The sequence below is a fragment of the Marmota flaviventris genome, chromosome 11 (genome assembly GCF_047511675.1).
Source record: "Marmota flaviventris isolate mMarFla1 chromosome 11, mMarFla1.hap1, whole genome shotgun sequence".
NCBI lineage: Eukaryota > Metazoa > Chordata > Mammalia > Rodentia > Sciuridae > Marmota > Marmota flaviventris.
The window spans coordinates 57,958,083-57,971,016 of record NC_092508.1 but is presented as its reverse complement, the minus strand read 5'-3'; the positions used below and the strand labels follow the sequence as shown (position 1 = coordinate 57,971,016).

The 12,934-nt window shown below is 33.1% G+C and overlaps 1 protein-coding gene across 6 annotated transcripts in view; it reads right to left on the bottom strand.

Moving 5' to 3' along the window:
* Gpr155 (G protein-coupled receptor 155) overlaps nt 1–12,934 on the bottom strand; it is a 43,151-nt gene that overhangs the window by 28,531 nt on the left and 1,686 nt on the right. For 4 of the 6 annotated variants that reach the window (XM_071619053.1, XM_027946119.2, XM_071619055.1 and 1 more), the window contains 4 exons: nt 12,632–12,680; nt 9,973–10,469; nt 1,879–2,278; nt 10–175 (listed from right to left, as the gene is read on the bottom strand). In XM_071619053.1, coding sequence (XP_071475154.1) covers nt 10–175; nt 1,879–2,278; nt 9,973–10,438 — 1,032 coding nt within the window. In that variant the 5' untranslated portion in view covers nt 10,439–10,469; nt 12,632–12,680. The remainder of the gene's footprint in view (nt 1–9; nt 176–1,878; nt 2,279–9,972; nt 10,470–12,631; nt 12,681–12,934) is intronic. The other 2 variants (XM_071619054.1, XM_071619051.1) reach the window with 1 other exon arrangement.

Here is a 12,934-nt window from a genome sequence, read left to right as displayed (position 1 = left end):
TATACATACAATCTCTACTTCCATGTTGAACTGTGTAGCAAAGATAGCTACTCCTGGTGCTACAGGGAAGACACCATACAAAAATGCATAATTTGATAAACTTGTGTGATTCACTACACTGTCACCCTTGTCCAAGAGTTCCACCATTTCTCTGCACAGAAGTGGCAGCACCAAGCTGAAGAAAGAAGAAATGCATAATTTACTTGGTATCAAGGCATGCTTATCCCTCAATAGTAGATTGCGCTAGTGAACTGGCATTAGGTTATTTTTCTGTTCTTTCCCAGAGTTGTATCTATTTGAATATATTCTATGTATGCCTACTTATGAACATTTTATTGAAAGAATTAAGAATTCAGATTGGAACCATTTCAAGAGTTACAACATTCTGGAAATACTTCAAACATTGGGATGAGGGGAAAATATTATTTCTATACCAAAAATATTGGTAAAAGCTGCAATTATAGCTATCTTCCTTACTCTATTGGTTCACTGAAATATTAGAAGGAAAAAAAACCTGATCATTTTGGGGAAGAACTTCTTTTAAAAAAATAACTAAAAAAACAAAATATTAAGAAAATAACTAAATTACTTTTTGGAAAATAAGATGAATTTTATTAAATGATTGGGAGTTTAAATGGTAATAACACTGCTTGATTAAATTCTAAAACCAGTAGAAAAAATACGTATCTTACAATTAATTCTTTGTGTGTGTGTGTGTGTGTATTATGTACGTTCAGCAAAAGGAACTCAAACAACTGAAGTAGAGCAGAAAAATTAATGAAACACAGATCTGGTGAAGAATAAATTATTAAACAAATTCTTTTAAGATTTCATTGAAGAGCATAAAACCAGCTACTAAAATAATGGGGTTCTCCTTTAAGAAAACAGCAAGACCGAGGTTGATAACATTGTCATAGCAGCACCCAGAGAGAAGCTCCAGGATGAAATAAAGGACTACTCATTTAATTTTTTTAATTGGAAAAATATATATATACTTAATAAGAATTTAACTAGAAAAAATTTTAATTGGACTAATTAAATTCTACTTTTAAGTTGAAGTTGATAATACTGTTATCATTAGAACAATATTTATTACTGTGACAATTCTATTTAATACTTTGTTTCTGAGGAGCATAACAGCACTGTAAATGATTTTCAGAACTTTTCTTTACTTTGCAAATATAAATACATATCTTATTGCACCACTCTCATGAACTTAACTGCCTATACAAGAGCTGAGTCCCATAGTTAAGTATGCTTCAAGTACTCTGAGTTAATATTGTAGTCAAATTATGTCACCTGCACCATGAAGTGTGACTCCATGGTTAATGATACACATAAATTGAAAACTAATTAAGAAGCTAAGAAGAACTTTTTATTTGACAGGTTAGGATCAGGTATCCAATAATATTCATCAACATCTCTATTTAGAAAGTTCATTCAAACTCGGAATTACAGAATATTTTCCCAAATTCATGAAAAAAATTTGTTAAAAATTATTGTTCTTACATAACTAGGATGCCTCTTCCTTTAGGATTTTAATAGATTCAGAAATCCTGCAAAATTTCTTGAAAAATAAGATCTAACTAGGACATTAAGAGATAATTAACAAACTATATAAAAGTAGGATAAAAAAAGCTAAAGGGAAACAGTTATTAATATCTGACAGTAAAATGCAAAGAATAGCCTACATGGAATAAGGAAATGAAAGACCATTTTTCAAAATACACCAATATTCCATTCTCCTTTAAATCATAACTATTCTATAAGGAAGGATTAATAGTCAAAGGAAAAAAATAATTTCAGACACATCTCAATGAATTAGTTAAACAAGGTTTTTACAAAGTATAATTCCCAAGTTAAATAAGTGAAACTTACAGTTTAGCTGTGATGAGAAGAATTAGTACAACAAATGCTGACTTCTTCAGTCTCCTTATTTTTCCTACCATTGTAAGACCAAGATAAAATAGGGCTGCTCCAGAAAAAGAATTTGCAAGTCCATCAAGAAAATTTTCCATATATACAGGCACCTTTTTATCAAGAATAAAATTGAAGGCAATGCCAATGAAGACCATAAATACTATTGGGTTCTGTAATACACGCAGGAATCCAAGTCCCACAATTTTTACTTTGTTTTGAGAAGCATTTTGAGAATCTTTCCACTTCTGGATTTCACAGAAGATAAACCCAATTGGGTTTAACATCATAAGAGATATTGGTGCCACCAAATAAATGTACTGAAGATATTCTGGGTATGTAGTTTGATATAAAGCTTCAACTGCAAAATAAGAATATTGATCTTAAAATGATTACCATAGAAATATATAAATATGCAAATAACATTTTCTGTGCTTAATTTTAGCATATTGCAAATTTATCTAAAGAGTTCCAAATGACCTCATTAGCCTATTTTTTGAAAAGTCGATTTTAGTAATAAAAAATTACTATACTAAATGTAATCTAGTTTACAAAATGATAACCTAAAAAATCTTTTTAATATTTATTTTTTAGTTGTAGTTGGACATAATACCTTTATTTAATTAATTAATTTATTTTCATGTGGTTCTGAGGATCGAACCCAGGGCCTCGCACATGCTAGGCAAGTGCTCTACCGCTGAGCTACAACCCCAGCCACCTAAAATTATTTTTAGTAAAACATAATTAATTTTTACTATCTAGGATCTAAGATTAGTCTTCAAAAACAAACATAAAAAAGGCAGAACTGTAAAAGTTTTAAAAGAAACAATAAAAATAAAAATCTAGTATCAAACTAAATGTTTAAGTAGTAATAGCAACAAAGTGATTGACTGTATCCCTGGAGAGAGCAGCTTCATTGGAGTCATGAGGCATAAGTCAGATTTCAGAGGACTGAGGAAGGTGTAGAGAAAAGGAACTAAAAATGAGCACTGAAGTAATGGAGTCCACACTGTATAGGAAAAGAAGTAAAGATGGGAGGTGACTGACTGAAAGTAGAGAGGTCAGGGACTGGAGGCCCTTATGAAGCTCAAGAATTAAGTGCAGGTGGAAGTATAGGATTCAGAATAGGTCAGATAGTGAGTTGAGTTTAATATTTTCCAGATCACTAGGTCCAGGAAGTGGCCACAGGAGTTGTTCACTGACAGGGAGTAAAGTTATCATTAGAGATGAGGAGGCCAAGGGATCTAGAGGGCCGAGAATTTGATGGGAAGTTCACAAGGATGCTAAAGTCAAACAAGAGAATAGCAAGACTTAGGACAAAGAAGATGACAGCAAGCAGAACAGTAAAGTCTTCAATGAATGAAGGGGGATGGCTAGAATGAAGTCAGAAGATGAGAGCAATGAGGATGAACAGATTGGACAGATAGCATGAACTTCAAAATAGTTGTCAACAACAGAGTAGGGAGCAATGGATTAGCAGTGGTTCACGGCAGCTAGCCAGGTGAGGATGTCAGTCTCACCTACCTCTGGCTCAGGTGGTATGTAGGCTACGGGGTAATGAGTATCCTCCATTTGAGAGGGAATGAAAGACAATGAATACTTTCAGAGAAAACCTGTGACGACACTAAGCAAGTAGGAACAGAAAGTTGGATCTAACAAACGTTTGGGAGAGTAATGAAGTGGAGTCACATAATTGTATGTTTAATAAATACACATTCAACTATACCTTCTTGGGAAAACAAAATCTTTTTTTCTCAAATAGCATGTTCTCAAGTACAAACTAATTATTTCACCTGTTGTTCATTAAAGAACAACAAGGCTCAAGGAAAAAATCTGGCTATGTTAGAGTTATAAGAAATAGAATAAGACAAAGTATGTGTGCTGTGTATTATAGGTAATTTAAGGAATTTTCCCAAGGGTTTGAGTATCCATGATGACTTTATAATCTGACACTATATAAGATGTGTTTCCTTGGAGGGAGGTAAGTGGATTGGATCTGACTTCTAACAGTTTCCTGGAGGAGTTAAGGGTTGGTGGCCTGGTCTGGGATTATCAGGGCAACTTAGAGTCATGGAATAAATAACTTGGTCTGTGGGCACATTTTTGGCAGTAGGTCCCAAATAGAAAAACTGATATAGAATTGAAGTTAAAAAAGATAAAATGTGGACAGGCAGTCACCAAGGAGAGACTCAATCTTGTGGAAAAATGTAAAGATTAGGTTTCTCTGTTTATATTAAGATAAAGTGACACAGGCAGGAAAATATAGTTGTTTACTTACTCAGGATACATAAGTTCAGTTAATGTCATGCGCATGACCCGCTAAAGTTATGTAACTAGATTATATAACCTTTAGAAGTTCACCTTGCTCTCATTAGCCAAAATCATCTTTGTATAAAATTCACCCCCACCCCGCTTTTTTCAGCAAAGCACATAGGAAGTTCTATTATATCTCCAAAATGAAGAAGTTAAAAGATATTTGATTACATAAAGATTCATAATTTTCACTGAATTCTAAATTATGCTAGCTTTATAACTCTTAGTGGTTTTCTTTCATGTTTCATAAGGTTCATTTTACTTCTAATTAAACATCGTTAAGAGAAAGATACCTGCTCACCACTCAGTTTTTAACTTGAGTGGATATTTTGGAAATGTCTTATGTTTTAAATCTGAGTATAAGAATTTTTCCTAAGCAGGCACACTACAATGCAAAGGTGTTTCCTCTAACAACTTACAGTTGCATGATCTACTCAAAGCCACTTATATTAATGCCCTTTTTCTGAAATTTACTTTCCTGGTACATTAGTAATCCTCATCACATAATAGATTCTGATTGTTTTAGGAGCTCAATGCAACTTTGAGCAACCAGTTTTATTACCTAAGGCTGCCCAATCATCAAATAGTATTTTTGCTTTCCTCAGGTTCAGTAACCTGAGGTCAACAAGAAAGGTGAGTATGTGGAAGGATGAGATATTCTGAAAGAAAAGAGAGACTACATTCACATAACTTTTATTTCAGAAGAATATTATTATGATTGTTCTTTATTGTTAGTTATTATAGTTAATCTCTTACTGTGCCTAATTTATAAATTTAATTTTCTTTTAGGTAGGTGTGTGTGTATAGGATTAAAACATTGGTACCCTCAGTTTCAGGCATCCACTAGGGATCCTGGAACATATTCCTGGCAGATAAGAGGAACCACTGTATTTACTTTCTTCTTTGGCAGGATCTTCTTTATTTTCTCTGCTTGATTCTTACCACTGTTACTAGTTAGAAGTCTCAAAATTAGACTACCTAATGTACTTACTAACATACATTACTTTGGATTTTTTCAATTACTCCCTTCATCCATTTTATTTACTGCTAACAAATCATAACAGTCAAAAGTCAACATTATCCTGCAGTTCTCACTGCTCACAAGAACAACTATAGGGCTGGGATTGTGGCTCAGAGTTAAGAGTGCTCGCCTAGCACAGATGGGACCCAGGTTCGATCCTCAGCTCCACATAAAAAATAAAATAAAAGCATTGTGTCCATCTACATCTAAAAAAAAATAAATGTTAAAAAAAAGAACAACTATAAAGCCTCTTTTGATTTTTTTTTTCTTGTGGTGCTGGGGATTGAACCCAGGGCCTTGTGCATGCGAGGCAAGCACTCTACCAACTGAGCCATATGTGTAATATGAAATGAATTGCATTCTGCCATCATGTATAACAAATTAGAATGAATAAATAATTTAAAAACAAAACCAAAAAAACCTCTTTTGACATAAACATCCCAGTTGCCACAATTGAATTTGGTATTTACCTACCTCAGCCTCCCTAGTCACTGGGGTTACATACAACTGCACCCAGCACCCTCTCTTTCCTAAGTCTTGCCTACTATTTAAGGCCAGTCTCTCATGCTACTTCTTCCACCAAGTCTTCAATTTATAACATCAATCTCTCCTCTGGAATGCTATGGTACTTTGTTCCATATTAGTACTACTTTGGCAAATTCTAAGTTCCTTAAAGGCATCATTTTATGACCCATAGTCCCTAGCACAGTGCTGAACAAATCTGAAAATACTTGCTGAATGGGATTAACTTCCCATCAATGAATGCTAAAGTTTTCAGACTAGCAAAAATGTATTTTGTAACACACAATAATTTTTTATCTAATCAAAATCAATTAATCCACTTCTTTTTAGATCAGTTTTTCATGTTTTTTGCTTTTATGTGTGTTGGGATGAGTTCTGCAGATTGTACCCAGGGGCACTCTACCACTGACCTACATTCTCCAGCCTATTTTTGAGAGAGGGTCTCATTAAGTTATTGAGGCTAGCCTCAACTTGAAAACCTCCTTAGACTCACACGTAACTGGTGTTATGAACATGTGCCAACATGCCCAGCTGTTTTTTGCTTTTAGAAAATCTATTTTTTAATTGACAAATAAAAATTAAATATAATTATTTGTAGATACTGTTTGTATACATTGGGGAATGGCTAAATGGAGCTAATCACATACTTATCATTTTTGTTATGAAAACACTTATAACCTACTCTTAGCAATTTTAAAAAATATAAGACATTAACTGTAGTCACCATGTTGTACAACGCATCTCTTGAACTTATTCCTCCTAACTGAAATCCTATAAGTGTTTTTTAACTTTTTACATACTATGAATATTTACAAGCTAGTTACAATTGGGGTTTTTAAGCTCAGCTGAACAAGTGTTCAAAGGCAAAAGTAGTATAGTCTAGTGGGAGAGCAAAAATTGTGATTAAATGCTTATTAAATTATTAGAAGAATAGGGTTCAACATGGGAATTTTAGTCTATGTCAGCCATTCACTTGCATAATTATTTAACATTATATCTTTATCTATAAATTGGCATTGCTTTTGTTATCAATCTGAAGATGGTTTTTCAATCTGAAAAGAAATTACATATGTACATGGAAACATACAATAACTAAAATTAGATTTATAATCATTATATCAACTATTAAGTTATAATTAATTAATGCTTGTAAATAAGGCTCTTGGAGGGAGGGAGAAATCCCATTATGAGGACTTATTATATAGCTTTGAAGAACTAAGAGATAAAATTAGCCACCTACTGTGGCTCCTATTTTGATTCCTGCAGGGCTTCAATCTCTAGCAAATAACACAAAGACTCTGACAAGATCATTCTATTATATAATGGCATATAGTTAAATGCTTCATTTCCTTTCTGTTTACAGCTCAAGCACTAGGGCATAATTATGATTAGTCAGGGTACTTATGCTATCAGCATTGTTTGAAGAATAAATTATAGGACTTAACTATGCCCTATTAGTATCTTTTAATGACAGAGGCAGGGAACCATTCTGATTTGCTGAAATCAACATTTCACCTTGGTAGATTCTTGGTTTCTTCTACACTTGGATTTTTAAAGTACTTTTGAAAATAATTGTTCTAAAAAACAGTGGGCTTTTTTAAAAGTCTGTCATAATGCACTATTCTGTCACTTGAGTAAAAAAAAATCACTTTAATGTAATTTTATAGACCATTATAAATGTCATGGTATTCCAAAAAAAAGGAAATGTGACTACCCTTTTTCTTTATTTATTAACTTATCTGCCTTTTCTTTGCTAGCATTTTTCAAATCACCTATAAATTGGACAGATATGGAATAAATGCAGTCTTAAAAAGGACATCTTTTTAGAACTCCCAATTGATGCTCCTCTGTGAACAAGAGAGTGGGAATTCTTGGGAGAGGCTACAGAACAAACAGAAAGGTCTTCTCTCTGGAGAGGCTTCTCTGTTCACCCTGTACAAGGCCAAAAGGCAGATGGATATAGGCAGCAATAATAAACAACCTCACCCAGGAGCAGACACATGCCTATATAGTTCAGTATCACATTTTCCAATCTGAAGGCATATGAGAAAGTTGACTATGTTATTGGGTTTTAGTAAAATTATAGACTACAACCTAATGTTATAAGAGTTCTTATTATTTGGGTGTAAAAATAAAATAAAATAAAATACAAAAATTGCAACCCAAAATTGGCATACACATCAAGGAAATTTGGGCAAGCACATGCCCAACATGATTATTACTAGATTCACAAAAATAACATGGGACACAAGAAGAGCAGGATGAGAATGGCTGGTTACATTCTTTATTTAGATATTCTGCCTTGATAAAAAATTTGATTAATTCATCTAATAGATCTTTTTTCATTACTGCTCATTTCATGGAAAATGTAGGAATACCATAGGGACAAAGAATTTTGATTCTGTCTGAAAATAATGTATAACAAGGGCTGGTTGGGTGTTCTGAGATAAACTTGGCATGTTATATAACTATGTGGCACAAGAGAATGCCCAGGACTTAGAATCAGAAAACTTAGGTTTGAATCTCAGTCACCTGTTAGCTGTGTGACCTGGAATAAAACAATCTCTGTAAGCTTATCTCCTTATTTGAAAATGAGGATAATAGTATCTGCTCTATTCAAATGAGATAAGTGTAAGAAACTACTCTGTAAACTACAAAGTTATAAATGTTAGTTTTGTTTAGTTATGGGTTTACTAATCTATGAGATTATATGAAACTTATATACTTCTAATTGATGTCAAAGTAAGATAAATAAGATAAGCAATATTTATTAAATATATAAACCATGGTACTGAGCCACTTCTAAAGTTCTTATATCATAAATATATTGACCAATCTGTTATTAGTTCTGAGGAAATGGTCAAACACATTAACTCCTCGATCTTCTATTTCCAAAAATCTTTTCCTTTAAAATTCAATAACCTTAAAGGAACACCTATTTAGTTTCTTACTATTTATAGCTCAGTTACCTAAGATTCTAGTTTTCCATCTCTTAAGCCCCCTGCTTTACTCATGGTTATTTGATTTCTTTGGTATTTTTAAATTTCGGGTAAGTGAGATGGAGGAAGGTCAAAGGTGGAAAAAGGTATGAAGTATAGTTCACTAGAGTCTCTTTGGTACCAGTGGTGAAATAAGTTGGGGGTGGGAAGAGAGGATGAAATGAATGGATAAGAAACTTAAAAGTTAAGGTAGTTTTCAGTTGTATACTTTAAAATTCCAATCACATTTCTGCTCAGAAGATGTCATCAAATAAGCCTTAACTGACCACCTTGTCTCAAATGGCATCTTCTCATTCCTCTTCCTCTACACTACTTATTTGTTTACAGGGGTATTCCTAGCAGCAGGCACAGTCACGGGCATATAACAGTGCCTTATGAGTGAATGAATGACTATATCCATACAAGTCAGGTCTGCACATTGCGATTCATGATCAAAATACACATAACTTTAATTTTAATATATAAAAAAGAAGCTACTAGGTGTACTTTTTCTTGGTGGCCGAGTGTTCTGAAAAATAGAGTACGTTTCCTTCCAAGATATCCCAACATTTCAAATTGGTTTATTTATTGTTTTTCAGGAAAACATACACATATAGAAACATAAAATTAGGGTGCTTAAAGAGATGGAAAGATAAAAATACCCTTACCATTTCTGTTCTTAAATAATAATTTAACTTCAATGAAAATACTCTGAAATTTTGAAAAAAATAAAAGCTTCAAAATAATTTTTAAAGTAAAACCAAACATATATATAGTAAGAAAAATAAAGAAGGGGAAAAGATCACTCTCAATGAGCATAAATTTCTAATGCTAATACTTAGTAATGACTATTTTTATATAAATGTAAGTTTTCTTTACATAATTTAAATCAGAATCTGAGCCCTTCTGGGAAATTATATTTCTTTCATATGTGATTTTTAAGAAGAAATAGAATACTATTAGAAAGAATATTTACAAAGGTTATGAGGATATGACCATTTATTTTAGGTAGGTGTTTTAAGGATCCTTAAACTCCGATGTTGAGGGAAAATTATAATCCATCCTAATTTATGATATATTTAAGAAAAAATTTGAAAGATTTCTTAAATTCAAGAATAAGAATCTATTACTAACAAATGCTTAGATTTAAAGCTTATATTTGTTACCTCCTTAAACACCTGAATTTTTTAAAAATTGAAAAAACAACAACAAAGAACTTACCTATAGGGTATCCCAATGCAAAGTCATTACTTTGTGTAGCAAAAATAGGGAATAGTCCAGCTTTGCTAAATCGACTATCAGGACTGGCAACCAGTAAGGTTAATACACATACAATGAAAAACACAGAAGCTTTGCCAATTAAGATACTGTATAAGAAAGCCCAATCCACATTGGAAAAGTTAAGTACAACCATGTTTTTGAATAATAAAGCCGGAAGTGCAAATCTGGAGACAAAATTTCCCAGTCCTTTAGCCTGTGTTGATGTTATAACATTGGCCCTTCCTGCTATGTAGCCACAAAGGACTATGCCAAAACATTCTAGTAAGGCTGGAAAAAGCCTTGTTATTGACATTGAAGGTGAATCATTAGTGGAATTGAATCCATGTGTTACTGTGGTAGATGAAGTCTCAGATACATTGACGGCAATGGTTGAATTCTCTGTAGGCAAATTAGAAAAGGAATCCATTTTCTCTCACTCTCCAACTCTGGTCAGATCTCTGAAAAGAAAAGAAAATTCAGTGTAACAATACGAAAAATTCTAGCTGAAAGGAAACACTGCAAATTTAGAATTATTTACTTATTAAATGGTTAAATAATTATACATACTTCCTTCAACGATCACCAAGGAAAAATATAATGCAAATAAAGTGGGGGTGGGGAGGATGCTAACATTAATATTTTTAGTCTCAAAGGTAGGTCAGCTCAAACATTTGTATTGCTACTCTACATTCCTATCCAACATATGTTAAATAAGATTTACAAATATTACAGCTGCAGTGATGCCCTGTGGCTCTTCTCTCCAGTGATCCACAACTGAGGTATCTAATATTTAAGAGATGGGATCCACAGAGTCTCTATTGTTGTCCACTTGCATCCAGATTCTCTGGAAATTTCAGAAGTTCTCAGGGGATGACCAAGGGGTCATTCTGAGTCCCTTCCAGACTGTGATCATAATTGAGTATAAGGAAAAAGAATACAGTATAGCATCGCTTATCAACTTTGAACCAATAACTTTAACTTTTCTATGCCTCACTTTATCTGTGAAATGGCAATAACAGTCTATACCTCACAAAAACGTGAGCCTATTCAAGTAAAGTCCTTATGATCACATCTGGTGAATTAAACAAAGCTAAATATAACTTTAGATTGAATATGAGAGCATAAAAGACAAAATTATGAAAAAATGATGGCATTCCATCAACCTACACATACTGACTGGCCCAAGAGTTCCTTTGTACCACAGCGACTTTGCACATGCAAAACCACTCTAAAAACATTCCCTACCTACCTGTCTACCACTATGCACATAATTAACACCTACTGATCCTCCAAACCATATAATTCATTAGCCAAGTCAAGTTTCTTTCAAATGGAATGATTATTCTTACCTTTAACCACTTTTTTTCTCATTTTGTAATTATACTATATATTAGAGTGACTATAGAACTTATGTCTGTCTCCCTCACCAGACGTAAGTGTAACAGAAGAAAGAACTAAGCATGTCTTTGTTCACTGTTGTGTCCCTAACATCTAGCATAATATCTGGCACACAAGAAACATTGAAAAAAAGTTCTTGTTTAATGAATCACTAAAACAGTATCTTGTACATAAATAAGCTCCCTAACCTTTCATGGATCAATGTTCTCTTTCAAGCATTCTCTAGTTTGTGGATTTTTTTTCTGATTAATAAAATATTCTATTTTTTTTTTCACTATAGCAACAGGCCCTAGAACACAAAATGAGCTCTAAAATGTTCTAAAGATGTTCATAAAATGTTAAAGAACACAAATATGTTGTAAAACATTATGAAGATGTTCCAAAAATGCTCAACAAAGAACAAATTCTGGATGTTAATATGACAAAAAATTATCAGATTCTCCTCTTGCTGCCAGGGACACAATGAAGAAAAGGTTTGGATGACTCTGAAGTTAAACAGCTTTTATTAGTAATTTTATTAGTAATTTGAAGTTAATATGATAATTATTGCCAATTTCTAAGTAATTATTCTGGGTTTACCATCGAAAGTGGCCTTATATAAGGCAGAAAGTAAAAAGGCTCATGCTTCCTGAAATTTATAATACCCTGCCTGGTTAAGTTATCAAATATCCTCAGCACATTAAAAAAGACTCAGATGACAGGCCAGAGGTCAACAGGTGATATATGGAGATGTGTAAGAGAATTTTCTCTATCCTACCCTTGTATAAACCAAACCACTTTAAAATCTTACATTCAATCTGGATTAGGACAAGTATTTTTCTACCAGGATTAGACAGGAGTGTTTCAATATAAACAAACCTGACAATACTCACGTACTTGAAGTTTACCAAATGAGCATCAAATTATATCCTGGGAAAGTTATTCATTGGTACAAATACCCATACTTGAAGCAGCTGGTAAACAAAGATGTTAAACATTTGGAGCCATTAAGAAATGTGGACTTGGAAAGGCAGTTGTAAAGAAGAAGGTGATAAAATATTCCAGTCTTCTGATGTTTTTCAAAAGTTCTCTTTGTTTGGAGTATTAATAACTCATACTGCTCCACAATCTCTTATTTGGACCACAAAAACATATCAATGTAGTCCAATATTTTTAAAAAACAATTGTAACTAACAGTAGTTCAGTGAAAACAATCTAACAGATTCTGGACCATAACACTTACCAACACCTTGGGTCAGTGACTCCACCTCCCTGAATTTCAGTTTCCTCAACTGTAAAATGACAGTAAAAACCATCTCAGAGGGATATTGGGTAGATGGGCTATTTTATGCACAGCATATCACAAAGTAGGCCTTTAAGAAATGGTAGCAATTGCTGTTAGAAGCTATAGTCCTAATAAGAATGGTAACAAAGTTAATAAAATGTATTCCTGGTTCTCCAAATGTACTAGGTATTAAAGATCCCCCAACTAAACTAGAGGATAGCATATGTCAGGAAGTTATAAGCTTCTGTTTTATAATCAAAT